We start from the raw sequence: 27,859 nt of genomic DNA, 5'->3' as shown, positions 1-27,859 counted from the left end.
TCTGGAAATGACCCTTTTCTTGCTGTGGGGTTATTTGGCCTTTTGCTAGACAGTGACCACATTTCAGTCAAACTACACGGCCTATAGAGAATTACAAATCATGACCTGCCACCATTTTCTGCGGTTTGCAAATTCATCTATTTTTATCCACTGCGAGGATTTGGGTCGCTCGAGATTAAATTTCGCATTCGGTCCCACAAGTCCCCAGTGGTCCCCGTTGCAGTAGTAGAGCCGATAAGCATTTCTAGGAGAATCTTGTTGCAATTTCTGTGAAATTGCGATTCTCCTCTCACATAGTGAGATCTCCCTTGAAGATCATGTCAAGAGATCATCGTAGAACACGCCATCACATCGATATTCACAGCCCGATATCCGCATGCACGGCTGCCCAGGATATCCAATCGTCGATGTCGCGTCGATTGCGCGGCCCAGGTGAGAACAGCGTAATGAGGAATGCTGCCACACTTTCTGGTACACATGGAATGCTTCCGGGGAAGGCGCAGAATTTTATGCCTATCTTTATCCCAGAGATGCATGTTGTTCGATTCGCGGTGCATCGCTGCCTGGAGTGGTCGAGCTCGACAGTGTCTTCGGAGTAAGGTGCAGGGACATCCATGGAAGCAAGGATGTGCGAATCTCTCGGCCACGCAGACAAAACGCGCCAGGCCTCTGAATCAAGCAGCCCCACTCCAGCAGGGTATAGCCTTGGCACACTTAGCCCGAGACTGAATCTTCGGAGAGTGCCATTGATTAGAAATATCGAGGACTGCTAGGGAGCCTTCTTTATCCTAGGCTGAATGGTCGGAAAAGTTTTATCGTTGGCCATTCTTTTCAGATCAACCGGAACATATTGTTTCGAACCCCGCGTTTCATGGCATTGGGCTTGCCGTCCTCATATTCAATTCCTGCAGCGCCACCTTCTCCTGACATTTGCTCCAAGCGTTCGCGAAGCTCTGCGTCGGCCTGAGAGACAGTTTTCTGCTTGGTCGGGTTGATTTTGGTGTTATGAGCCAATTGAGAGTCATCGAGTTTAGCATTCGTACTTTCGTTATTTCTGGTTGCGTTATGGCCATTTCGATCTGCTGGTATAGTCAATATATGTGCCCTGGACGTGCAAATCAGTTTGCATTGTGACAGCAAAACTCGACCTTTCGATGTTGATGGGGAAGAGAGTGGAGACGATAGACGAGCTCTGGACAAATGAGATTTGTTCCAAAAGGTGCTCTCGGTTTTAATCGAGAATCGGGGATGTCCGAACGGCATTTTGAATCGGTGTTCACAAGACAAGTATATTCGAGGTAATAGAATATCGACTGACTGGCCTGAATCTGACGTAGTTTCAAGATAAGCATATCCACTGTCACATGGAGTCACGTGTAATCACGTGCCAGATCGTCCCCGCGATACACGACTTCAGGCAACTGAGCACTGGACACTCACTCTGCCTTTTCAACGTCTCCCTGCAGCGGCCCATCTATAAACCCACGATGGCTACACAGCAGTCTTACTATGAGCTTTACCGGGGGAGCAGGTATGATGGCCAATATGGCGACTGAGCGAGAATGAGATCAGAGCTGACTCGGACATGACTAGCCTTGGCCTGTCCCTGACGGATACCCTTGACGATCTGATCAACGACGGCCGCATCGAGCCTCAGCTGGCGATGAAGATTTTGTCCACATTTGATAAGGTGGTCACCGAGGTTCTGGCCGACAAAGTCCGAGCTAGACTGACGTTCAAGGTACACTCGTTCCGCCGGAGTCATCCCTGGAACCTATCCACGATGGGGCAGAGGACATCTCTCTACGTGACCGAGTTCAGACTGGCTAACTTGATATCTTCTTTTTACCTTTCTTTAGGGTCACCTTGATACCTACCGATTTTGCGATGAAGTTTGGACGTTCCTGATCAAGGACGTGACCTTCAAACTTGATAACCAGACCTCAGTCACCGCAGACAAGGTGAAGATCGTGAGCTGCAACAGCAAACGACCTGGGGAGGCATAATTGTGATTCATAGAGGACAAATTACCGGCGTTTCCCTTCTGGCAGCTGCATCGGCGTTTTCAGGCATATCCTCGGTCCCTGGGCTCTTGTCCCAGGAAGGCGTTTTGAGGGATTTTTTTCCATTTTGCTGTATTATGTGCGAAGAAAATTGGTTGATATTAAATCAGATCAGATCAGATACCCGAATAAATTGAAATATATCACTCTTATCATGTGTTTTACGAAGCCCCGAGGTTTAAGTTTACTCATTTACCCCAAATAGGCACTCGCTCGATGCGGTAGGTGACCTCATCTTATCGGTGCCGATCAAAATGTCCACCCTCAATTGATCCGCGTACAACCATCTCGCACACCCCCGGGCAATTCACCAAGCACGGCAATATGCCGAGGACACTTCCGTGGCTCCTGAATCATGAGATAGAGAGACACGTAAAACACGAGTCGACGCCTCGCAAGCGCGTCAAACGAGAACACCCCCCAGATAACAATCGAACTCCCATAAACCCCCCGGCGTCGCCAGACAGGCGAGACTTCTTCAGATCTTGTCAGTAAATGACCTCTGATTTATCTCTTGCTCATAGTCACTGATATTTTCATCATTTACAGCTCAGACGCCTCCTACGTCGCCAGCCCGACCCTGCCCCGCGCAAGAGTACGTTTCGAAGTAACGCGAACAAAAAGACAAGATTAGCGAGGTGCTGATGTGGCATTGGGCAGGTTTTTGATTGAAGGCCTGGGCAATGATGATGCCTGGATAATGGTCGAAGATGAGTTCTATGCTGTCGCGCAGTCATTCACGCAGCATTTACATTATGCGGAGTACATTCGACGAAAGAAGGCTGCTAAAGCCCAGAGCGCGTCGGCGATACAGGAAATCCAGAGGCCTATAGATGGAAGGACGCAGGTTCCAAAGGAGCTGCTTCGGAGAAAAGAGGCCGAGGCACTTGCGACCCGACAAAAAACCGGGCTCGCGCAACTTGGGTTGCAGCGAGAGCCTGGCGAGAACATTGACGAGGATGATGAGGATGATGTATGGGCTGGAACTCATCTTCATGGTCTTATGATGAGTCCCCGAAAGTCTCGGTCGTTGGTGGGTGCCCACGCAGTAAAATCATATACCAGAGCTGCGGCAGGATTCGGACAAACACCTAGTGTTGCTCATGGCAGGGGCCGACTGGCTGGTAATCCTCCGTCCAGCCCACCATATAGAGCAATGGAAGCCCAAAGGGTCGAGCATGATGGAGAGACAACGTCAGATGAGGATGATGATCTCGATGGAGCGGCTTCGACGGTCATTGCAACACAAGCTCGTTCAGAATCTACGCCAAACCGACGGGATACGTCAGTTGCAAACATCATGAACCATAAGCACGACGTGCAAGAATCTACAAAGAGAATGCAATCAGTTCCGGCGCGGACAATACCTAGACCAGTGAAGGATTTCAAGTCCAGAGTTCAGATGTTATTTGATGATCTTGATGAGCTTCCAGAACCAACGCGTTCCAACACTTCTATCTCTGACAAGAAAAAGGACCAGCCCACTTCAGATGATACCCAAGAGCGTGGTCCTGGAAACAACAATTTGGTGTCCAAAAGATCGCGTTATAACGACGTCCCGACTTTTTTGATGTGACTATCCAATCCTTGCGTTCCCTCAAATTCCATACCGTAATCGTGACCACTTCAAGACAATGAGCCGAAACTAGGGATTCTTAGGTCTTTCTCCCTCCTCAACGGTGAACAGGACTTCCTCACTCCCGATCTCTGTTTCAAGGTCGGCTGCTGGCTTCACTTTGATCCACGGAGGTAACTTCATGCGTTCTCGGAGGCGGGATATGACAGTCTGACGCTCATCTTTCTGACATGATTTTGGAACTTTTCCTTCGTCGACGGCTGGCGCTCCACCGTCTCGATCGTGGCTTCGTTCTTCTCCATTGTTACCGCGTGGCTGTCCTGGGACGTCAACGTGCTGTGGCTGGATGGTCAGATTTGGGCGCTCGGTTGGGTTTTGATTAGGCGAGAGGACTGACTCGGCATCTGAGAAGCATGCAGGCAGTTCTTCCTTTCGGAAATTTGTTGGGGGACCCTGCGCACGACAGTGTTATTAGTATTTTGGATCTGTGGATTGAGTCACGTCCAGCTGGAGTCACCCTTACTCACAATTTCAATGATACGCCCCTGGTCGCGAGTGAATGGTGCCTTGATGCATCGGAAAATTTGGCGGAAACACTCCATGGTGATAGAAATGGTTATTTGGTAGTCTGTGGATCGAACATGGAACCCTCTCGACTTTATATAAAGATTCGGAAAATCAATGACTTCGTCAGTGAAAATTCGACGATGCGGCGTGTACAAAGACAAGTTGTATTGTCTGGTCGCCGAACAATGAACAGTGAAAACGGCAACGCTCCTGGCAGATGAAACAAATGCTATACAACGAGAGACAAGATGTGAAACGAGAGACTGTTGGCAATGGGCGCGCAAAATGGAAACAAAAGAAGAGATGAAAAGTCGCAGACGCTTTATGTCATTGATGCGCTGGTTTGAAAAAGAGAGAGAAGACGAGGCCGGGCCAGGGTAGATATAGAAAATATGGCGTGTCGAGAGCCGTATTTCAGGGTATTTCATGCAGTATGCACATCCATACTACGGCTTGTCAAGGACGAAAAGCTCCACGGTCCTGCCCATGCAGGTTGAACTGGGCGACAGCCAACCACTCCTGTGGCATGAGCCAGGGCCTCTTCAGTGACAGGCTCGGCAGGATTCACCTGTGAAAATCCCTTTGATAGGTCTGTGACACATTCCAACCCGACAGGCCGTCTTCTCCCTGGCGGCAGCTGCGGGCTGGGCTTTTGCCCAGGTGGGCAGTTCCCTCAACGTGAACGGCATCAGATTGGCTACGATTAAGGGAACCGACCCGACTGATCGGAGCCTTTTCTTTTATTACTATTCCGGTACGCATCATGCAGGTGAGATCCGGGAGATGCGCTTGGATCCGCGTCCTACTGCCACGGTTCCCTCGAGTGCCGGGAGCACGACTCCTGCTCTGCGAAATCATGCACTTCGAAGACAGGAGAAAACGGACCTTCGTTATGGAAGGCAAGCAGCGAAATCATTCATTTCCTGTAGTCTGCAGGGAAGAAAATGCGCTGTCAATCCGTGCATGGGAGGCCCTCCAGTAGGAGTGGAGCAAGCTCGCCCAAACAGGTAAAAGGGAGCCTTTTCCAAGCCGTGCCTCGTGTCCTAGAGAAACGCAACCATACTCCATTCCTGACTCTGGACCCAAGGGGCCTCCCCATGTCAATTTGTTTTAAGGTTTTCGGCCTCATGCAGAGCATTTTGATCGGGACGACATCGACCCGCCGTTTGCTCGGGTACGTGTTTGATCATAAGGGGAGAAAATTGAAAAGAGAAAAAACAACCCAATCATGGAACTGCCGATTAGCCGGGAATTTTACTTTTTGATTCCTCATCGCTTCTTCACAGGCTGCCTAGGGAGCCATTTCTTGCTCTATCGGGGGTAGCTAGGGTCTTGAGAGTAGTCCTTTATCCCCTCCGGCACGTACAGCAATGACAATTTTTCTGAATGTGCAGTTGATCGCGAATCGCCCTGGGTCCTGGGTCAGTCAATGTCGATCAATCATGAATTCGTCACTGACAGGGATGATCAGACAGGCTAATGCCACCCAAATAAGAAAGATAGCCAGTGTGTCGGAACGTATGATTGCCCACTGACCAAGGAAGTATTGGCTGAACAGCATTCGTTTACAAGACAGAGGCCCAGACCTAAGCATCTACCGTGTAAATACTGTATAGACTCATGGGACGAAATGAACGAAGAGGCTTCCGAGGGCGCCAACTAATATTTTTCTTTGTTTATACGACGTAAGCATTGAGGTTCCACTGGCTCCCCTAGTTCGGTCGAGATACCAATCTCGTATTCTTATTGCTCTGTATTTACTGCCCATCAACCTCATATTATTGAACTGTCCCGTCATTAGACTTTCAAGCATTAATAGTCAACATCACCACATTGAATGAAATCAAAAGCCAAAAGTTTGAAAAAACCTAGTCCTTGCGGAAGACGAAACTTTGGGTGGCTGACCGTATTTTTTCTAAACCTCCCTTGCGTCGGAGCAATGCCGCATCGAACAACACATCACAAAAACCACTCGGTCGGCTCCGATGCACAGGCTTAACGCAGGTACACATTCCGAAAGATAAGCGAAAATCGGCGCCCAGGGTAACAGCTCTCGGGGAACCGAAATGGGCTCTTACGAGAATATGTAGAATCGTTTCGAAAGTGACCCTGTACGAGTTTGTGTAAAGCTGGGGCTAAGACAAAGCATCAAGCAATGGGGCCATGATCGAAAATTGGCTAGACAAAGAGGAAGAAGCAAATTCCATCGTCATAAGTCAATGAAAGGGTCCATCTATTGCGGTGGTGAGCCATCAAAAAGTTAGTTGTCTATAGTTCGTTCGGTTTAGTTTGCCACTACCGGCGTTCTCTCAGCCCAAGGCAACTGGTTGTCTCCGGCCTTTCTGAGCTATAATCCAACATCCGCGAAAGAACAAAACACATTTCGATTTCAAATCGGACGGCAGTGGCTGGTATGTAGTGGGGAAAGGTCCTCGTAATGCAAGGCCCTCCAGATATGCTGACTGGCCCCCAGCTCATCCCGAGCAAGTGATTTCCAGAGCCAGGCTCGCATTCCTGGCGCCCCGTTCATGGAAAGTTCCACACTTTATCCCAGGCGTTGCTGCTTTGAAGAGGTTCCTTGCTCTGGAAGCTCCATTCCTGCCCAGGCTTCCAGGCTCGTCTACGAGATCCACTAAGGATCAATTTAAATAGCCTCCAGTTACTCATCCCTCTGCAATGATGCCGGCGGTACCGCTGTGGCTATAGCCCATGAGCTCTCTCTTTGGTGGCTCATTTTTCAGCATCTCATAAGTCTGACTTTACCATTCGCTGGCAACGGTGCACAGGTGAGAGCGTGTTCACGTTTTTGGATTGTCAAGTTTCACTGCATTGGAGTTCTTGACTAGCTTATCTATGAGAAACAAACATATTTGTTGACATATACCGTTCCACTCCATGAATACCAACAATAATTCATTTCGGGTAATCCTTGATATGATGACTCTTCAGTTTGACAAACTGCTCGAATCCGAATCGACTTAATGTAACACCACGACCTGAGTTTTTCCAACCAGTCCAGGCAAGGTCCTAAAGACTCGGGGTCAGTAAGCTGCTTCCTCTCTAATAAAATTCGAGTTGAATCGAATCAGCTCCCGCCATGAATTATAATGCACTTACAGGGCTCGGATAGTCAGAACGGTTCACGAAAACAGTTCCAGCTTCGACTTTCTCGACAAGCTTCTCCGCCGTTGGAATGTCCTTGCTCCAGATACTGGCTGTAAGGCCAAATTCACTGTCATTCATCAAACGGACAGCCTCCTTGTCACTTGATACCTTCATCACAGGAATAACAGGTCCAAAGGTCTCTTCGGTCATCACAACCATCTCGTGGTTGACTCCTGTGAGGAGGGTAGGCTTCACATAATTCCCATTAGGCGGGAAGTTGGTGAAAGTCTCATTGGCAGGGGTCTCGTCCCTGGCACTCTTCTTCACTGCATCTGCAATTTGCTCCAAGATTGTGTCTTTCGCGCGCTTGGAAATAACGGGACCAATCTGGGTCTTCTCATCCAAGGGATCGCCCACGCAGTACTTGCTCAGCACCTTCTTAGCCTCTTCCACAAACCCATCGTAGACTTTCTCATGTACGTAGACCCGCTCAATCGCGCAACAACTCTGGCCACTATTGAAAATAGCACCATCAATGATCTCTTCCGCCACCCAAGCCAGATCCACATCTTCTCGTACATAAGCTGGGTCCTTGCCACCCAGCTCCAAGCCAACATTGATAACTCGGTCTGAAGCCGCTTTCTGTACAGCCAAGCCACCAGCGACCGACCCAGTGAAGCAAATGTGGTTCACTTGCGGCGATCGCACCAATGCTTCCAGCAATGTGAATGAACCGCAGTGAAGATATTGCAGGACGTTATTGGGAAGCCCGCTCTCAGCGAATGCGGAGGCTATATGTTCGACAATGGTCGGGGTTTGAGGCGAGGGTTTCAAAATGACGGCGTTGCCAGAAAGTATAGCGGGAATCAAACTATTAACCAATGTAAGGTAGGGATACTAGAACAAATAGAGAAACTTATATCAGCGTCCTGCGAACTGCTGTGGCAGACGATAGAACAACTCACATTCCATGGGAAGATGACGAGAACAACTCCAACAGGCTGTCGCTTGATGTATCGCCGGAATCCTTTTTCTTCCTCTCCCTGTACAATGCCTTCTTGACCCAGCACTGAATCACTGACACGGATCAAGTAGCGGCTGCGCTTGATGGCAGTAGAGACCTCGACGCCAGTATAAGCAATGGGCCGACCCATTTGCTCTGTGATCTCACGCGCCAGCTCATCCTTTTTCCTTTCCAAAATATCAAGTGCTTTCTCCACGATTTTCTTCCGTTGATCTAAGGTGGTTGTCTGTGAGAAGGATCGATAAGCTGCCTGGGCGGCTTCGGGAATTTCTCTCAAGTTCTCTGACGAAACCCCTGTACGGGTAATGACAGGTTCATTGGTGGTCGGAGAAACTGTGGTAATGGTTTCGAGGGACATGGTAGTTGAATAAAATGGATTTAATGAAAGTTGGGAGGTATTACAAGTTCACAGTTGGAGAAAATGAGCCCCAGTCACGTTACCCCACATCGATGAAGTCATTGCAATCCAGAGCCAAAGAATGTTCTACACAGACAGATCCCTCACCAAGCGAGCCCCTGCCCAGGCGTACAAGTAGTTGTGCTGGTACCAGTTGATACTGATCAAGTTAGTGAGGTTCTATTATGTGTTCAAAGGGATGATAAGCTTACAATGTGGTGCGCCCCGCAATCCGGGGAAAGGTCGCCCACGAACCGCCCTGGATGATGTTATGCTTTCCGTCGAAGAAGTCCGCTAAGTATGACAATTAGTACCTCATGGCCCAGAATATATTATTCATGGAACCTACCAGTATATCCTGGGTAAATTTCCATTGCTTCGAAGCCCTCATGTGGCCTCAAAGGGGTGCTGGTCCATTCCCAAACTCCACCCAGCTCTCCTTGACCAGCTAATCGATCGCCATGAGGAGTGACAGGGACCGGATGCCAGTGTTTAAAACCAATATTTGAGCCGATTAAATGCTGGAAACCTACAGAATGTTCGTCAATATGGGATTTGCGCTCTCGGCTTGTCGAGCATTTGACGCCGTTGGAGGTCCCGTTGAGATGGTCACTATATTTCTGTTAGGTGCGGTACATGATTCATTGTGCATAGAATGGAACACAAACCGATGCCCATTCGTGAAACACCCGGCGCGATCATCTTTTAGCTTATCTGCGTGTAAATAGATGCTCCTGACCTCCTCGTACGTGGGGAGCCTGCATTTCATCCATTTGGCATAGTCCGCCAGCTCATCGTAGGAAGCGATCAGTGGCCAATCTTGTGCCAGGTCGAGAGGCAATGGACCGAAGACTGTTCGCACTGCAAATTTTTCCACGAAATCCTCGGTTACGCCTGCACCTAACTGAGTGATGCCCTTGGCAATCGGATATTCGTCATCTGGGTGAACCCGAGTCCAGGAAGCTGGCCATGTCTGCAGGCGGTTTGCCTGTAGATATTTGGCATATTCGCCATTGGTAATAGGGCGGGCTTGAGCTTCAAAATCATGAACCTCAACAGCTCTCTTAGGCTTTTCGTTGTCCCACCCAAAAGAATATGCGGGCATATTCTCATCCTTGGAGTCATCCAGGCCGACAGTGAAGGTCTGCTTCGGAATATGAAACCATGTATTTGGCTTCTCGTTTCTCTTTGCGTCTCGGGCTATCTTTAGGAAATCAGGAATGTCGATGCCAACGGGCGGAAGAGCTTTTTCGCTTTGAAGCAGCATATAGAGAAAGGTCTCTAGATGCATTGCTTCATGCTCATACCCTATCCAAAGGGCTTCACCAAGACAGCGATCTTCGAAGGCTTCATTGCTTTGCAAAATAGACCGCGCTCTATTTCGAACCCGATTTTGGTAGTCTGAGATTTCATCTAAAGGAGGCCATTCATCGGGTATTTCGCTGTGGGCATGGCACTGTTCCGGATCTTCCACGTCGGGGTCGATGCCCCGCTCAAAGATCTGCTGGTAGTACTTTGGATCAGTGGGCTTGCCACGCAAAGCTCGAGTCAGGTGAATATCTAGTTGATAAGAAAAATTATCATCCGAGTTTCTTGATAATCGAAGGTTCGGCTTACCGAAGAATGTTGGGATATGACCAAGGTAAAATATTAATGCATTGCGAAGCTTGATCGGTTTCGAGAGAAGTTCTTCTCGGGGGATCATAGTCTTAGTTACAATATCCCATGCCGTCCAAAGAGACTGAAAGTCATTCAGGCTTGGAACGGGATGAGCCGCATACTGAGATGGCTGTGTAGGTATATGTAGTGCAGCAGTTGAAAGGAGATGAACATCTAAGAGCAAATTTGGTCAATGTGAGCAGTTCTGGTACTCGACCATAAGACTGCCTCAATGTAGTGGAGACCTAAAGCGTGGGATGAAGAATGGAGAGTTGCTTCACGCAACTTACGGTAGTCATTAGTTGAATTTCCAAATTCTGCTTGAGGAATCAACCGAGCACCACGGAACAAGGCATCTCGCTCATCTTGGTCGTATTTGAAAGCTTCTTCAAAAACGAGCCGTTCGCCCCTGGGAATTGTAATATCTTCAATGATTACATCAACCTTTGGTGAATAGCATGCCTGATGTCGTCCTTCATGAATGTCATAGTCGGTGAGAACTTCCCATACGTCTGGCTTGAATGCTTCGAACCCAAGGACGGCGTTTGCATGGGCTAATCCATTTTTATAGAACTGCAAAGTTGTGCCTTGGGAGTCATTGTAAGCCTTGTAAACTTTCGCCGGATCCTTACAAGCATCCAGTCCAATCAAAAGCATGTCAGATGGCCCGAGAACTCTGGAAAAGCTGCCAAGGAATTCTGCAGCCCCAGAGCGATCAAAGTTCCCGATGGACGAGCCCATAGACATGACCACTGTTGGGGTTGTGCGATTTTCCGGATTCTGCAACCACGCAAGAGCATCGTCATAAGTGCCATGGAGGCCATGAAAACCAACATACGTAAAGCTCTGGGGAGAGATTTCAGAAAATGTTCGCCGCAGTTCCACCAAGGATAAATCCAGGGCATAATAGTCCACTCGCTTCTCTGCTCGCTCACACTCCCGCAGCAGAATCTCGATCTTGCGAAGATTACTAGAGAGGAAAGTTGTCAGAATGATGCGAATGTAAAGTAAAATTCACTGGATCACGAGAGTTGTCGCGGCCATCGGATCTGGAGTTGTAAGGACAACAGACCCACTACCAAGCTCCACTAATTGTGCATCCTCCGGAATGCGCTCCACGATCCTCTTGGCATGTGCTGTCAAGACCTCAATCTCGGCGTTTGTAAGATAGTATTCGTCTAGGTAGGTAATCTTCTCAAACAGCTTGAGTCCTTGGGCGTCGTATAGCAGCAGGGTTGGGAACGAGCGAGGCGTGCCATCGCTCGGCTCAAGGTTTTGGTAGATGTCATCCGCAAGAGAGAAGTCTATATCATCTTGACGAATGTCGACAATGCTGACCGCATCGTTTCTTAGTGCTGTGGGAGACATGATATCTTTTGTAAGGTTTAGATGGTGATGCAAGGCGAGAGAGTGAATTTTAGACCGACACGGCTCCCGGGAGGTGGAAGAAAAGAGGAGCTCCGGAGAACAGGCAAGAACGGCCAGGGCAAACAGTTTAAAAGAAATGACCAGGAAGTTCGGGGAAATGCCAGGGGTTTATCAAATACTGGAGAGCTCTACCTCGGACACGGCTTTCTTAGAGCTAAACTCTATGACGAATCATCATAGAGCCGGAGGAAGGGGCGGCCCAGGTAAAATGCAAGACACCGAGTCACGGCCAGTAGGGTTGAGGGGGAGGCTACACGAGGGGGGAAGCAGGTTACTGCCCATCATTTTGAACGGCATCAGGGAGTACTTTTGCAAGCTCTTCATTATGGCGGCGGACCAAGATTGGCCCGTAAGCCCTGTAAGACCCGCGTTTGGCTTGTAGAACATGTTTGCACTGGGAACCCCGCAAGTCTAGATCCTAGATCGGTCCATTCACAGCGCAGATCCAACTTAGCAGACGGGACCAACTTCTGTGACTCAGCCGAGCTCTGTCCTCTGACGTCGTGAATCCCACTTAGTGTTTGCATTACAACCGGGTGTGCCGGTCGCGGGTGTGGAGAGGAAAGTGGTCTGGGTGCGCCGGAGGTCATAGCGCGATTTGGTTGGTCGCAAAGCATGTTTGCATTGGATTTTGCTCCTTTTGCATGCTCTGAAGACACGAACTAATCCTGATAATCCACATTGTAGCCTGGCAACAGCCACTGTAGATTAAACCTAATGCTCAGACCAGCAGAAACCAGTTTGTCAGCCGCAATTTTTGCTGTATGATGAATAATATCATACCGGCGCCTTCCACCAGTTTCCACGATCCTTGCTGGGTTTGCTTGTGGCCTTATGGGCCTTATGCTCCGGAATTAGGCAAATCAGAGCCACAGATCACCACCCTGCTCCATGATTCTCTACTGTTCCGCATCAACGACAAAGATCATTATGCTCCTGGAGGCAATATAGACGCACACTGCAATTGAGGAAACAATCCTTTATCCAGGTTATAGCATATCCCTGGACTTGAACAAAGAGACAAAGAGACGTGGCACTGAACGAGTATAACATAGAGGCTCCATAGTTCCAATATATGAGATGCTCACCCATTTGGATACCCTTATTACTTTCTCTTCAGCGATTTACACAACTACTGTCCTTTTCAGCATTTCGTAACCGTTATCCAAATATTCGTCCCCCCACAATGGCTCCCCGCTTCCTGCAATGCCTGCTCAAGAAGAAGAGGAAATTTGCATACCCAAAGGATGAAGAGACTGGTATCAATTTGGAAGTTCAAAAGCTGTTAGCTGACAATATGGCTCTTCAAAAGAATTTACAGGCTGCCACCGAGACCATCAGCGAACTGAATGCGCAGCTTGCGGAGTATGATCTTCTTCTTGCCCATTCCTACTCCCAGCTTGGGGAGTCTATGCTTGCAAACGTTGAACGGGATCAGGATATGTCTGGCTCAGACTCAGTTGTAAGCAGTATCCATCGAAGTCCCAAGTCAACTATTGGTACCTGGGTCTATGACCTATGGCTGTGCTCAGACCACGGCATCAAGCCTCTCTATACCGCTGAACATCTCTGGCGGTCTGGTGATCCAGATGCTGCGCTTCAATGCGCTGGAGATATCATTTCCTCTAACCCATTCTTATCTTTCTCCGGCGAGATGCTCTGTCGAGTCTTCATTGCAGCAACACTGCACGCGATCGGTGAATACAAAAATTCTAACGCTCATTTGAAGCGTCTATTTCGAATACTTGCGCATCAACACTCGGCACCTTATTTTCTAGAATGTAGGGATGTTGTTGGAGCCGCATACTCCATTCAAGGGAGAAATTTGATGGCACTAGAGGAATATTCTAAAGCTTACTGGTCTCTGTCCCGGGCTCTCAACACTCCAGGATACCATTACAAGGCCCGAAAGTACCAAAAGAGAGCGATTGAGTGCTTCACGCGAAAGGTAGCGTCTGGAGATACTGCATCCAGCGCTGCCTCTGTCCACCCAATCCTAGGCCACGATCAAGGTGAGACTACTGAATATTTGGACGCTTGCTGAACTTCCTGGCTTTACTCTTTGCTGTTCCATGTAACAGAAATCTTCTGTTACTTGGAAAATTTAGAGGTCCTAACAACTAGTATCAACGTATCGGGAAAATCAATTATACTCTCTTGATTTAACAAGAACTTTTGCTCTTCTTCTCCTTCTTTCTATCTTATCTTTTTTTAGATGGCGTTGGGTATGGTTGAATACAAGAATAGAGAGAAAACGAAGTTCAATGTTTATCTACAACTGGATAGTAGATGACATTAAAAGTCAATTCAATTCTATAAAGAAGCTCAATCAAATTGTTAGTCTGTAGTATTTCCCATTGATGGTCAGTATTTCTTGTTTCATAGTGATTGGCTAAGGGTCGGGTAAGTCGTTGCCCAACAGGTTCCAACAGGTTGGGTTGGTCTGCCAGTCAAGATTGGGTTTTATCGGAGACCATACCTATGACGTAACTTCACTCTGTGAGATAATGATGATCATCATATCCAATGAAAAAAAAAATAATTAATCCTATCTCATGGTTAATATTTTTGTTTTTAAACAAAAGAAGGCATCACCGAAAACACCGCTCCTTTGTCTGCCCGATTGCAGCTTCATCTGAAACACCCAACCAAAGCAAAACAACATTTCCACCTTCTTTGTTCAAAAGGCCTCCTGAGCATGTGTGCCTAATATTTTAAAAAGTTTGGGGAATAAATAGTGATGACTCCTCTTCAACTTGACGGAGACCTTTGACCAATATACTCTTCACCTGCACACCTCACATAGTTTTAGTCATCTGAGCTCCGAAACCTAACCACTTTCTAAAAGAAAAATGGCCGATGAAAAAGATCCTCTTGAAGCTTCAGATCAACTGAAGGATTCGACAAATATGGACCCTTTGATCGACAGCGAGACACATCGCTGGGATGACCATAAATCAGTCAAGAAGAAGCTCCTCGAAACAAAACAACTCCAATCTGAAATCGTGGAAATAATACGCTCTCACCAGACACGAGCTCCCGAAGTGGAAGAAAAACAAGAACAACTGAAATTTTCATTTGCAGTCATCGCAGTCATGGAACATCTTGGGAACAGAAACTTTAAACAGGCTGAAAAAGAGGCTCTCGAGGCCCTTAGGATTGCTCAGAGCTTGGAGGAAGAAATTTCTGTCGCGCGGGGCCATTACTGGCTTGGGCGCATCGATTTTGAGAAGGGCAACCTAAAATCAGCTTATTCTCACTTTATGGCTGCAAGACCTTGCGTCATGAATGACGAGTGTCCAGAAGGCCAGACCCTTCAGTTCTATTTGGGTCTTTCCAAGAAGGGAATCAGTGAAAGCTATCGACGACGTGTGTTGCTTGAATATAGTCGAGCTGTTCTTGATGGCTATAATCGCACTCCCCTTGGAGATTCTGGACAGCAGGAACCATCCGAAAAATCCACCTGCTCTTCGACAAAGAGAAAACGCGAGTCGAGTTCATACAAGTTGGTTCTGCGACCTGTCTCCTATCAGCTCTCCTCAGATCTGTCAAAGCAACAAGCCAGACGAAGCAAAGAAAAGACTACAAAGCAAACAAAAGTATGGGAGACACGCGACAACGATGAATTTTTCCCTCATCGCCAGAACACAGATATCCTTGAGAATCAGCAGACAGAGCAGCTTTCGGCCACGGAAGATAGCCAAATGGGGCCGAAAAGTACGGATCGGGTTGCTCCCACCAACGCCAGACCTCGTGTGCCGCAAAGCCAGTTCACCCTTCGTTGCTGGCCAAAGGGAATCACATCTCGGACGCGTCCTACGGAGATATTTACGACACAATTCCCGGGTGAAGATGTCTTATCTGTAGAGGACTGGGATGTGGTACGGCAGTTCATGAAAGATCGACCAGTCACCTTGAGTTATCTTGCTAGAGAGAGGCAAAACACATTCAAAGATTAAGCAAATAAAAGGAGGAAATGCACCGAAATTCATTGGAAGGCCTAGAAATGTATTTCACGTTCATTGTTTATTCATTTTCTTTGGCTTTATAAAATTTCACCCACCAGCCCGCAGACATGTGGCTTCTCTAGTTCTCCACAGTGATTCATTTAAGTAAAATCGTACCGCTTTTCTATAACTGTAGAATGATGGTTTCTCCACAAACCAAGATCTATGGCCTAAAGTATCCAAAGTCTTTCATGCTTCCTAAACTCGAATAATTTGATTATATATTGACTAAAATTTATATTTTGCTCAAACGCGTGAACTGTAGTACTGCAGTACAATGTTTCTCGATCTATATGACATTATGTAAATACTCTCCACACAAAAATATTCGACGTTTACCCGTTTAACCATTTCGTGGGGTTGCAGGTAACCACTTTACTGCGGGATAGAAAAGTTATTGGGTTTTTAGCATTAGATCTTTGCTCAAGTGTCGAACGTCTCCAATCAAGAAGCACACTGTGAACAAAGATTTGCCACCTCGAGTCCGCAATGAATTTTACTGCGGCCTCTCTGTTATCGTGGATTGGAGACGAAAGCAGTATTTTCCCCTTTTACTCCGAGTCCTTCACACTCCAAATCAACAGTCTTTGATACCCAAAACATATGGAGCGGCGGTTCCTATAACCGAAAACACATTCTTGAACCTCATTCCTGGATTCGAGAATACATCTATGTCCTTTGTCGGAGACAATCTTGCCATCATTTCGGGGGAATGGGAAAACAGTATCATAAGTCAGTTTGCGGCCAGAACGATACGGATAGCTATAAACTAACAGTTTCCATCAAGGACCGCCTTTTTATGATATCCAGACAGACAATTCGCTTCTTCAAGATGCCTTTATGAAGATGAAGTCCTCCGAAATTATTGCTTGGGATATGCTGTTCTTCAACATGATCATGTCAATTCCAGGCTCGAGCAAATTCAGTTCTTTGAGGGAGAGTCTCCCCATGTGCATGAGGCACCTGCATATGTTCTGGAAACCAGTGAGCTTTTTTACTCTGATTCATCGGTAACCGGTTGGTTGTGGGCAATTGAGGTAGAACCTCACGAGGTACAACAGTATATCTGAGTAGAGATAACAGAGCAGATCACAGAACTGACAACTTTGGAAGGTGAGCAAAATTTAAACAAATCCACCTCTAGCCAATGTGAACGGTGCCCGATACCATAATGGACGAATATACCTGAGCACAAATGGCGGCCCTGCACGAGGCATATATTCTCTTGATCCGAAAGATGGTACTGCGAGGCTCATTGTGAACAATCTTCGCGGTCGCCATCTAAATAGTCCTAATGATCTGGTATTTGATGGCATCTCTAATATTTGGTTTACAGACCCTCCGTATGGATGGTACCAACAGTTTCAAGATGTCCAGCCGCCAGAAATTCCAGTGGGAATATACTTCTTCAACACAAAGCCCAAGGCACTGAATTTTGCCTCTAACTCCGTTGTGACAACACCAAATGGTTTTTGTTTCTCTCCCAGCGGGTCAATCCTGTGCGTTGCAGATTCAAGCACTACCTCGGGGCGGCCTTTGAGCCATCACAGTGGGAGCTTGAGAAACGTTTAGGCCTTCGATGTACAAGGCTCTATTCTGAATAACCCACGTCTCATATGTCAAACCGAAGGGGGCTGGCCTGATGGTCTTCAAGTAGCTCAAAATGGGTACTTGATGTTTGCCATCTTGGGAGGAGTAGATATCGTGAGTCTGGGACTCTTCTGGGAAAGATCAACACACCGGATGATGTCATATTCAATTTAGAGCGCGGGCCACAGCGCGGAGATGATCGCGTGTGGCTATTGACCGGCGAAAAATATATCTATAAAGTGATATTACGAGAACTGTGATATATACAGCTTTCTTGCGGTGGAGAGATGCATCCCTTGTCAGAATCATTCTTCCGCATAAGTTTTCACGTCTTACTCCGCCTTTATTTTAAAATACAAGGTCTGAAATTTAATAAAGCTCTTTATTTAAATCATTGACCCCTTTCGCAGTATATTGAAAGCTCTTCAAACTCGCTCAACGTGGATTGGCCCAGTCTTTCCTGCACCTGACTCAGTTTCTACCCCAGAGCTAATCGCAACGGCCTTATCTGCGTTGACATCCAGTCCCATGCTTTTCATGGCATTGATACCTGCTAGGGCATCAGGTCCATCGAAAATTTCTGCAACCTCCTCCAGGCCTTTTCCCTTGGTCTCGGGAAAGAAGAAATATATTAAGGTAAAGTGTACTCCGATCACACAACACCAGACGATATAATATCGCCATGAAATGGCATCCATGGCGACGGCATTGGCAAAGCTGTTGTAGAGGCCAGCCAAGTTGCCTGTCAGTTGGTACATCATGGATGCCTTGGCACGTAGCGAATACTGCACAACCTCCATTATATAAGTTGGCGCGATAGGTGAACACATATGGTAGCATGCACTGAAGATGAAGATCATCAAGAGTACAGCCGCAGCAAAGCCTTTATCCTTAAAGTCGCGCTCCTCATTGAGGGCTGAACAAATAGTCCACAAGATATAGGAAATTCCCATGCCTCCCATGCCGCACAGAAAGAGGCGCCTTCGACCAGCACGATCGACTAATGTGGCGAATACGGTGGCAGTCAGGAAGCTCCAGATGGAGAGACATCCGTTGATGATCAATTGAGTTCTAGAATCAGTGATGTTGATGGTATTGAGAACTTTGGTCAGATAATAAGAGGTGAGCCCATTCCCAGACCACTGGAGCATCGCGGGTATATAAAGAGCGAGGAAAAGACGATGACGATTGCCTGAAGTGGCAGTCCACTCAGTCCAGCGAGAAAGTTTCTGCACCTTCTCCATCTCCAGTGTGGCCGTAATCTCGGCCATTTCGAAACGCACAAGACGCGAGTTCGGGTCACCGTAACCGTGGAATTTGGTAAGAATATCGAGCGCTTCCTTTCGGCGTCCCTGATATATGAGCCACCTGGGTGACTCTGGAGCAAACAGGCTGAAAACAACTTGAATGAGAGAGAAGAAACATTGCAGGACACTGGGGATGCGCCAGCTCCAGGACGAGTCTGTCATTTTGAAGGTGCCATACGTAACCCAGCTTGCAATCAACGAGCCGAGTGACCACGTACACAAGTAAAATGACACAAGAATGCCTCGATGCGTTGGATAGGCTACCTCAGAAAGAAGAGGCGGTGCTGCAGTAGCCACAATACCCAGTCCAAACCCAACCAAGAAGCGAGAGGCCACAAACATGCCATAGTTCTTAGCTGCTGTTTGTACGATGGACCCAATAATGATAATGATAGACCCTCCGCAGATGGGATAGCGACGACCGAACTTCTCACATAGCTGAGAAGAGACCAGAACCGAAATGAGGGTTCCTCCGCTTGGACCGAAAGTCATTGCGCCAAGTCGAGCACCTTTTGGGGAACCGAAGTATTTTTGCCACTGCGGGAGTGACTGCATTCCATTTAACATGCTACTGTCATACCCAGAGGTAATCTGAGTGAGCAAGGCACACAGTAGCAAAACATTCAGCTTGAGGAGAGTCCCATCCTTCCATAGTGGCTTGCGATCCTTGGGAACCACATCTTTCAGCACAAGCCCCTCGAAATTATCGGAATGGGTGAGCATTATGTCCAAGATCGTAGGATACCGCAACTCAAGAGTGAGGCTAGGTTCATATTTCACAGCTCACATGAAGAGATATGAGGTCCAGTCGGTTGGTCTTATAGTGCAATTACCCCGGACTGCTGCCAATAGGGGGGTACCTGACTCGCCGCATCCTCTGGGGTTGACACGATGCCGTCAACCAACCGTAACTCGTAAATCTGGGGATGGCGCTCCTGTCGTACGGATTAGGTATGGTGGTTAGGCCTATGGCCATCCTCTTGTTCCTCATCGGTTAAATCCAGCCACAAATGAGACTCCAGCGGACCAGTTCTACGGCCGGCAACCGAGCGCGGCGAGCGGGGGAATGAGCCCGGAGCGAGATCGCCCGCCGCCCGCGGCAATGGGCGTTGCTGGGCGCAAAACTATGCAGAATAAATTCATAGGAGACATTTTTAATCGCAACAGAATGAGACTCGTTCGTTTGGTTAGAATTTTCCTTTCATCCATGAAGCCAAACAAAATTAAATCCACAAAAAAATTCGAATCTTCTTGCTACGCCTCATGAATCCCTCCAGTACTACCTCGGCCTCTGAAGAATCCAGAGCGGGATCAGAAGACGACCAGTGCGATTCTTTCCAAAGTGATACAACTGTACCCGACGTCCCATCTACAGGCATGATTTCTTCTTCAATTCCACCAGATGAGTGGCACAGAATGCAGCAGACACTACTCGAGCTGTTTTCCGAAAACATTTCAGCTAAAATGCTCAGAGTGGCGGTGGAAGCACTAGGAAACAATGTATGAAATACCTTGGAAACCCATGAGTGTGTCGATTATAGTTTATTTTGACTCATTTTTTCTCATTCTAGGATCCCCCGACAGTCTATCCGGAATTTGTGCCACAATATGGCGACGGAGCCGGAAAGTACTTCTTACGAGATGCTGACTTTTGGACTTGTGGATTCTTCCCTGGGATTCTTTATCTGCTCAGAGAGCGGGCTGTTAAATATCCGGGGGCATTTCCCTACCTTGGTCATGAAACCTCGACAATGCCTGTCTTGAGCTCGTCACTCCGACACCAACTATCCGAACTTTGCGGCAAGTGGACCAGCCCAGTTCAGGCAATGATGTCACGCACAGACACCCATGATATGGGCTTCATCATTCAGCCTTCACTTCGCAAAGACTGGGAGTTGACCGGGAATGAGAACAGCCTGAATGCCGTTCTGACTGCGGCTCGTAGCTTAGCCAGTCGGTATGTGCCTCAGGCTGGGGTCATCCGTAGCTGGGATGCTCTCCAACAAGCAGATGTTTCCATTACAAGCCTGGAGGATGATTGTTTAGTGATTATCGACAGTATGATGAATTTGGACTTGCTTTACTATGCCTCCAAGCATCTCGCAGACCCGAGCCTTGCAGAGATCGCCACCACACACGCGCATACCCTCTTAAAATCGCTTCTAAGGCCAGAGCCTACCTCGCCCAGTAGCAGCAAATACTTCCAGTATCCGCTGTACTCCACTTTTCATGTTGTTAACTTTGACCCTCGCACTGGAGCCATCAAGCAACACCGCACGGCGCAAGGATATCGGGTCGACTCCACCTGGGCGCGTGGTCAGGCCTGGGGAATTATGGGCTTCGCTCAGACATACAATTGGACCAAGAAAAAAGAGTTTCTGGCTGCTGCCTGTGGATTAGCTGAATATTTTCTGTTTAGACTTGAGACTGCACCCCCCTGTGTGGAACAGTCCGCGGTCAACAATGGGCTTGATCCCCAGAGAACAATTGGACGCCACGTGCCCTTGTGGGATTTTGATGCTCCAATTGATGATATAACAAATCCCTTACGAGACTCGTCAGCTGGTGTCATTGCTGCCAATGGTCTACTGCTACTGTCACAATCCTTGGCTACTCTGGGAGACACGGCTTTAGCAGAGCGTTATCAGGTTATTTCGAAAAGAATAGTTTTCGATACCATAGAATTATCTTTATCACGAGAGCGAGCACATTTTATTGCAGCTTCGCATGGAGCAAACAAACCTCTCGTTGAAGACGTTGTACCTGGGCAGCGATTTGACTCCATCTTGAAGAACGCAACGGCCAATCATAATTCCCAGGATCATGATCGTTACTGTGATCATGGGCTGGTATATGCTGACTACTATCTTCTAGAATTTGGGAACCAATTACTCAGAATGAACTTGGTTTAGGGCTGCATGGGGTAACATTTGGTGGCCGACGTCACTCATAAAATTCAAGACCAGGAGAAATTATAGAGAATAATTTCGGTCAAGATACAAAGTTATTCCCCGTTTCCATACTCTTTACCGAATATAAGCGACGTCAGACGCAAAATATGCGTTATTTAAACTGATGATTCTGTCCATTTCTGAATATTGCTGGTCCAGCAAAATTGAAGTGACCGCAGTCAATTCATCCGGGCTTCCCGTATTATAATTCAAATTGGTGGGTACAGAATTAACTGATATCGTATGATGTTGCCCGATTTCAGGATTAACGTCAACCGTTTGACCGAAGATGTTTGGTTCTCTTCTACCATGAGTGTGGGAGTGAGGGCTGTGGTGTAAGCCGGCCGTGGAACCGTCGACACTGTAAGTCGTCATATTTGTGGCATGTTGAAGAGAAGTAAGGCTTAGTTGAGAGTCAGATGAGGATACTGAAGTAGCATCGGTTGTATTCGAAGTCTCCTCGTCGTGGGATGCCGATGTTTGATGATTATCTCTCTTATGATTTGGAGGAGGGCCAGTCCATTCAATTTCATTCGAATAGCCTAGCACATCGAGTATAAATGTTTCATCATTCTGGCATTTCTCATATATTTCTTGGAGCTGGCTGAAATACTTGGCTGCAGAGTTTTTCTGATAAGTATTTCTATCACGATTCGGAGTTGCCCATCGAGTTGACATGATGTCAAGAAACTTCATGAGCGTGTGATAATCTGAAGGAAGGTCCTGTGTCTTGTAGTAGCGCCAGTGTACTAGAGATAATACCGACGAATCAGCAACTCTCTCAACGTATACTAGAACTTGGTAGATAATGAGCAAACCTAAAAGAACTCTTGCGCTAACAAAAACGCAAAACGCAAACTGGTTGTCTACAATGCTTTGCGGGTGCGAGTTGTCCAGAAATTTCTGGGTTATGTTGGCAGTCTCACTGGCGGCAGATTCGCACGTCTCTGCACTTGACAAAATCGGTAACTTGACAACTTCCAGCCATTCTAAAGGAGGATATGCAATTCTTTGGTGAAGTAGAATCATGGATGTATTGTGGGTGATATGTGCGAGCGTCAGATTTGGGTCCATCGTCACTACAGCTGGCTGGCGAGATATATTGGAATCCTTCCATTTTTGCGGCAGGAACATCTTCCAGCTTATTGAAGTTAATGTTAGACCAAAATATACCAAGAGGTAATATAGAAGAATTTGAATGGTATACTTACCTGACCAAGCGTAAATCTAGCTCCTTGAATCGCATGAGCCAGCTACCCATTTCTTGTCGGTCGCGATAGTTTATCTTTTGCTGCAGAAAAAAAGTAGTTACCCTGCTCAATGACTCGGTGGCTTCAACTCTATAAGCAAAAGCTCCGACGGTTGACATATCAACCTTTTCATTCAATTTTGTCGGAATACAACTGTTTCCCTGTGTTGAAGGGAATTCGCTGCTCGAAGACTCTGTGGAATTATAGTCGGTGGGGAGAAAAGCAATCAGTCTTCCGATTTTCCCTGCAGAACGATCCCAGATTCCAAAGAATGGTGTAATGACTGCTTCTTCATTATGCCATAAGCCCCCATCCGCAGGAAGGCGCCGATGGACATCATTTGACGTTAGGCTGGTATTCCATCTACCCAAGGCTATCAGTCTTTTTTTCAATCATCTTGTCAGATCTTCGACATACCCTGTTGTAACGGAACAAAATCTTTAATTTGTCAATATTTCGTTCATATGTTGGAAAAATCAAGGCGCAGTCTGACCTGTCTAGGATAAAGATAGTCCAAAATACACGTCGCCTCTCCTCCTCTTCGACCCAATCCCTGGCTTGAGGAAGAGAGGGTCGAGGTTGCAACATTGGACCTTGATCATGGCCTTCTGATTCGACACTCAGCTGTAAATACTCCACTGTTCTCGTCAATGAGCCAACGATAGGCCATGCACGGGAGAGTCTGCCGGAACCAATCTAAAAAACATTAGAAATCTGTCATTATTGATTGGATACCTTTGATATCACTTACATCTTCGAAGCAGATAATGATAAGAGCTTGGAGATTTTCAACATAAAGAGCATCCATCGCAGTCAACACAGCAATTTTCCGTGATCGCTCACAAATCGTGTCTATATCACCCAAGTTTTCAATGAGCTCTCGAGGGTAGACATGTTTCAGTAATGCAACGACCATTGCATGAAGAACAACCTCCAAGGCTGGCCGATCTTCTGGGCTTTTCAGTCGCTGGCGAAATCTTCTCTCATGGAATATCGGAATCCACGGCTGAACCAGATCAAAGAAGAGATTAACAACAGCCTCCATGACCTTGGGTGGTGGCAATGTGGAAGCGTTGTCTGTAAAATCATCCGGTTCGATAACTTGTCTATCATTCCCTCTCCTGCGTTTATTTGATGAGGCCAAAACTGGAGAACGTACTGATGATTTATTTACGCAGTGAATATCTTCTTCCAAAGGATCGTTGATTGGTTCAGGCCACGATCTTTGGTGCGCAGAACTGGACTGTAGTCTTTCAAGTAGTGTTCCAAGCCCCTCACACAATACAGTGGCTAGAGATTGTGGATCATTTGAACTTCCATGGCGCGTCTCATTGACTTTTTCTCTACCCTGTTGGAGAATAGTGTCCTCAAGGGCATCTTCCTCTCGAATCAACGCCTCATCACTATTCCTGTAGAGCGGATGCGATGAGATTATACTAACCGACACGTCTCCTCAAGTCCTCCACGGCGCCAGTCTTGATACCAGGCTTTTTACGATCCTCCTCATAGGTACAGTTCGTTCCTAAAAACAGATTTCAGCCAGTCGATCCGGGAACCGCATATTCTATTCTGTATTCAGAACGCCGAGTCAACCATACCAATCCTTCGACAGTGGCTACATTTTGGAAGGTCGCGTGAACACCGGAGCTTACGCTTGCGACATGCTCCACACGCAGGTCGATCCTCCGGGTGGACTGCATTAAGCTCCGAGTCCATCTTGGCAGAACAAGGTGTAGCACTGAACCTGTGACATACTTCGAATGAAAGAGACAACATGAAGAGCAGGGGCGGGATAAATAGGCCGGGCGAATTCAGCCGGTGGAAATCAGCCGAAGGCCGTCTTCTTTTTCCGAGCCCCGAATCGATCATCTGATCCAACATTGCTAGTGCGGGGAAATTGTGGGGTATCCGAAGTAACCAACCCCAGGCAGAATACACTCCCCACTCCGAGAAATAGCGCCATGAGCAGATCTCTGCTCACTACTCCATGCTTCCAGAGAAGAGCTCGGGCGTCGGGTGAATTGGAACCGTCAGTTGACTTTGCCAATTCTTGTAAGGACCAGCTCCGAAGGTGGCCGGGAGTTATATTTTTCGGCCCGGCCTGTTGTGCCATTACAGACATATTCTCTCTTTTTTAGGGTTTTCGAGCCATCTTCTGTCCCACGAAGGATGATCGAAATCCAAAAATTGCGTTAACCAAGTCAATATTTCATTGAAGATGCCTCCGTTGAAAGGATTTTCGGATAATCCCTTTCAAACTCGGGGAGACCTTGAATTGGCAGCACTTTCCTTACTCGAGCCATTGCATGCATACTTTTCCCCTGGGAAAGCGAAAATTCGACTTCCAATTGATATCGGTACTCACTTTGATGATTTGGCTGCACAATTAGAAGGTTTTGCTCGTCCACTTTGGGCAGTTGGTGCTATCCTCTCGGCCTCTAGCACCATAGCATCCCCAATCACGGACAGTTCTTTATCGCCGAAGTGCCAGGGAATAATTCAGCCCTGGATCGATGGCTTTCGTACCGGGACAGATCCTGAGCATCAGGACTACTGGGGCCAAATAAACGAGCCAAATCAACGCATGGTAGAAGCCGAGATTCTATCCTTTGCCTTACTGTCCGCCCCAGAGATCCTTTATCATAACCAAGACGAGAAGACAAAACAAAATATAGAGACTTGGCTGCGAGGTATGAACAATAAGCAAATGCCTGATAATAATTGGCGATGGTTTCGTGTGATGTCAAACCTTGCTCTCATCCGCGTCTGTGGAGTACCGGCCGATGAGCTTATGAGCTTTATGGAGTTGGATTTTGCCATCTTGGACTCGTTTTACCTTCAAGATGGCTGGTCAGGAGATGGACCCTGGTTGAGCGCAGAGCAAGAAGCACAGCAAGATCGAACCTATGAGAAGACAGGTCGAAGGGATACAATAGATCCAGGGCGTCAGGCTGACTATTATTCTGGAAGTTTCGCCATTCAATTTAGCCAGCTTTTATACATCAAATTTGCCAGTGACATTGATCCTCAACGGGCAAAAAGGTATCGGCAGCAAGCAAGAGAATTTGGAGCTTCTATCTGGAAATATTTCGATGCAGATGGTGAGTCAGGTAATAAACCGAACTACGCAATAATATATCCTTAACCCATAGAACCAGGCTCTGCAATACCGTTTGGGCGTTCTCTCACGTACAGATTTGCGTGTGGTGGCTTTTTTGCGGCTCTAGCTGTGTCAAAAATTCCTGGAATGCCATTTCCACTGTCACGGCCTGGAGATATCAAGGGCTTCTTGCTACGCCATCTCCGATGGTGGGCGAAGAACTCGAACGATATCTTCTACCCAGATGGCACGCTGAATATCGGCTGGAAATACCCGTATGCGCACTCGAATTCTACAGCTCATATTTTCTGGACCTACTGCTGACCTTTTTAAGAAATATGTATATGTGTGAGGATTACAACTCACCGCAGTCGCCTTACTGGTGTATGAAGACACTTATCACACTATCTCTAAATCAAGATGACGACTTCTGGGCTACTGAAGAGCAGCCTTACCCATCTCTATTTAGGCCCAGTCTTGTTGCTGCACCAAAGCAAATTGTCAGCAATCACCCGGATGGTAATCATCATTTTCTTCTCTCGCCGGCTCAGTTTGTTGCGTGGCCAATGAAGGCAACACAAGCAAAATACTCCAAGTTTGAATATTCATCAGCTTTCACATTTTCCGTACCTACAGGCCCATTGATCCAACAGATTGCTCCAGACTGCATGCTGGCCTTGAGTCGTGACGGTGCTGAGACTTGGGCAGTGAAATGGAAATGCTCAGAAGCCATTTTCTCCACGGCTAAGCTCCAGGTCAATGGAGATCTGACACCCGTCACTGTTGCGACAGTGCGTTGGTGTCCCTGGGGGGATAAACAGATCGAAATTCTCACCACCCTTATCCCACCAACGAATCGATGGCCAGACTGGCACATTCGTATTCATCGTGTCCAGGTCAAATCTCCCTTGCGTGCTCTTCATACGACTGAGGGCGGATTCGCATCACCATCTCGCTGCATCAAAGATGGTACCAAGCTTCCCTTTCTCAATGGCATTGACTCTAATGCAGAAGTTGGCAAGACCGAAGGGATTTTTGTTTCAGAAGATTCGGTCTTGATTCTCTCGGCAGCTGGTTGCACCGGCGTTTCAAGTGTATCGCTAAATGTCACATCGTCACTGGGACCAGTAACTCCCAGTGCTCTTCAGCCGGACTCCAATACAAACTTGGCATGTCCCCGAACTGTGATTCCATCTTTGGAACGCAACAATATTGAAGGATTGGAATCCGGTGACGAGTTTCTATTTGGGACTGCAGTCTTCGCCATATCAGCGGCTGCCAACGGCGGCAGAAAAATATTTTCCAAAAGTCTCGCGAAAAGATGGGCAGATAAACCCCAAATATCTATTTTATCTGCTGGTGGAGACTCCAAGATGACTGACTGCATAGTCTTCAATAGCTAAGGTATTCTTCGCATTTCATGCCGACCTCTGATAGTTTGTTTCCGGCACAGCGTCGCCCGAAACGGATAATATCCCCAAGCCGTGAGTGGAGTCGGTTAGAATCCGTAAGTAGATTAGTTGTTATACATTGTTATACAACCATAATCAGGAAACTAGATTCATAGATTAAATCATGTTTCTACTAGCTCTATCGAATTTTCTGAGGTTTAGGCTCTTTGAATTCACTTGAAGTGCACACCCGTCTCCTGATGCCTCATGATTTTCAGTGAATACAGATTAGCGTGCAGTTCGGTACATATTAAACATGTCAGCTTATCTATCGTTATTTTGTATTGGAGCTCTATACAGGCCCTCTAAATATTTCAATTTTTGGTCAATTTGGGAACAGACTTGATTCTACCTCGTAGTGAAGCATCATTGGACCATTCTTTG

General features: G+C 47.2%; 10 protein-coding genes across 10 annotated transcripts; 5 read left to right on the top strand and 5 right to left on the bottom strand.

The window, feature by feature from the left end:
* Positions 1-1,364: 1,364 nt before the first annotated feature.
* On the top strand, positions 1,365-3,639 carry N7462_004891 (transcription initiation factor IIA subunit gamma; the record flags this gene model as incomplete). The annotated part of the gene is made up of 6 exons (XM_057076616.1): positions 1,365-1,531; positions 1,594-1,741; positions 1,860-1,970; positions 2,289-2,550; positions 2,613-2,658; positions 2,724-3,639. The coding sequence occupies 6 exons, from the start codon at positions 1,365-1,367 to the stop codon at positions 3,637-3,639; spliced, it is 1,650 nt and encodes a 549-aa protein (XP_056936121.1).
* A 69-nt stretch (positions 3,640-3,708) lies between these two features.
* On the bottom strand, positions 3,709-4,241 carry N7462_004890 (uncharacterized protein; the record flags this gene model as incomplete). Its single annotated transcript, XM_057076615.1, has 2 exons — positions 3,709-4,092; positions 4,167-4,241. 2 exons carry the CDS (start codon positions 4,239-4,241, stop codon positions 3,709-3,711), a joined length of 459 nt encoding a protein of 152 aa, XP_056936120.1.
* Positions 4,242-7,119: 2,878 nt separating this feature from the next.
* N7462_004889 (aldehyde dehydrogenase family protein) lies at positions 7,120-8,693 on the bottom strand (the record flags this gene model as incomplete). The annotated part of the gene is made up of 3 exons (XM_057076614.1): positions 7,120-7,233; positions 7,324-8,208; positions 8,277-8,693. The coding sequence occupies 3 exons, from the start codon at positions 8,691-8,693 to the stop codon at positions 7,120-7,122; spliced, it is 1,416 nt and encodes a 471-aa protein (XP_056936119.1).
* Positions 8,694-8,819: 126 nt separating this feature from the next.
* On the bottom strand, positions 8,820-11,759 carry N7462_004888 (DUF323 domain protein; the record flags this gene model as incomplete). Its single annotated transcript, XM_057076613.1, has 7 exons — positions 8,820-8,892; positions 8,945-9,026; positions 9,082-9,344; positions 9,401-10,292; positions 10,350-10,565; positions 10,682-11,361; positions 11,410-11,759. 7 exons carry the CDS (start codon positions 11,757-11,759, stop codon positions 8,820-8,822), a joined length of 2,556 nt encoding a protein of 851 aa, XP_056936118.1.
* A 1,246-nt stretch (positions 11,760-13,005) lies between these two features.
* Positions 13,006-13,863, top strand: N7462_004887 (uncharacterized protein; the record flags this gene model as incomplete). Its single annotated transcript, XM_057076612.1, has 1 exon — positions 13,006-13,863. The coding sequence occupies one exon, from the start codon at positions 13,006-13,008 to the stop codon at positions 13,861-13,863; it is 858 nt and encodes a 285-aa protein (XP_056936117.1).
* Positions 13,864-14,728: 865 nt separating this feature from the next.
* On the top strand, positions 14,729-15,778 carry N7462_004886 (uncharacterized protein; the record flags this gene model as incomplete). The annotated part of the gene is made up of 1 exon (XM_057076611.1): positions 14,729-15,778. The coding sequence occupies one exon, from the start codon at positions 14,729-14,731 to the stop codon at positions 15,776-15,778; it is 1,050 nt and encodes a 349-aa protein (XP_056936116.1).
* Positions 15,779-17,841: 2,063 nt separating this feature from the next.
* N7462_004885 (hexose transporter protein) lies at positions 17,842-19,446 on the bottom strand (the record flags this gene model as incomplete). Its single annotated transcript, XM_057076610.1, has 1 exon — positions 17,842-19,446. One exon carries the CDS (start codon positions 19,444-19,446, stop codon positions 17,842-17,844), a length of 1,605 nt encoding a protein of 534 aa, XP_056936115.1.
* A 540-nt stretch (positions 19,447-19,986) lies between these two features.
* On the top strand, positions 19,987-21,635 carry N7462_004884 (glycoside hydrolase family 88 protein; the record flags this gene model as incomplete). The annotated part of the gene is made up of 2 exons (XM_057076609.1): positions 19,987-20,223; positions 20,295-21,635. The coding sequence occupies 2 exons, from the start codon at positions 19,987-19,989 to the stop codon at positions 21,633-21,635; spliced, it is 1,578 nt and encodes a 525-aa protein (XP_056936114.1).
* A 114-nt stretch (positions 21,636-21,749) lies between these two features.
* N7462_004883 (fungal specific transcription factor domain-containing protein) lies at positions 21,750-23,969 on the bottom strand (the record flags this gene model as incomplete). The annotated part of the gene is made up of 5 exons (XM_057076608.1): positions 21,750-22,815; positions 22,886-23,287; positions 23,342-23,362; positions 23,418-23,620; positions 23,676-23,969. 5 exons carry the CDS (start codon positions 23,967-23,969, stop codon positions 21,750-21,752), a joined length of 1,986 nt encoding a protein of 661 aa, XP_056936113.1.
* Positions 23,970-25,142: 1,173 nt separating this feature from the next.
* On the top strand, positions 25,143-27,427 carry N7462_004882 (glycoside hydrolase family 154 protein; the record flags this gene model as incomplete). Its single annotated transcript, XM_057076607.1, has 3 exons — positions 25,143-26,025; positions 26,077-26,299; positions 26,359-27,427. 3 exons carry the CDS (start codon positions 25,143-25,145, stop codon positions 27,425-27,427), a joined length of 2,175 nt encoding a protein of 724 aa, XP_056936112.1.
* Between the last annotated feature and the right edge of the window lie 432 nt (positions 27,428-27,859).

The sequence above is a fragment of the Penicillium macrosclerotiorum genome (genome assembly GCF_028827735.1).
Source record: "Penicillium macrosclerotiorum strain IBT 26536 chromosome Unknown utg000003l_segment0_segment0, whole genome shotgun sequence".
NCBI classification, from domain to species: Eukaryota; Fungi; Ascomycota; class Eurotiomycetes; order Eurotiales; family Aspergillaceae; genus Penicillium; species Penicillium macrosclerotiorum.
This window is presented reverse-complemented; position numbering and strand designations above follow the sequence as displayed.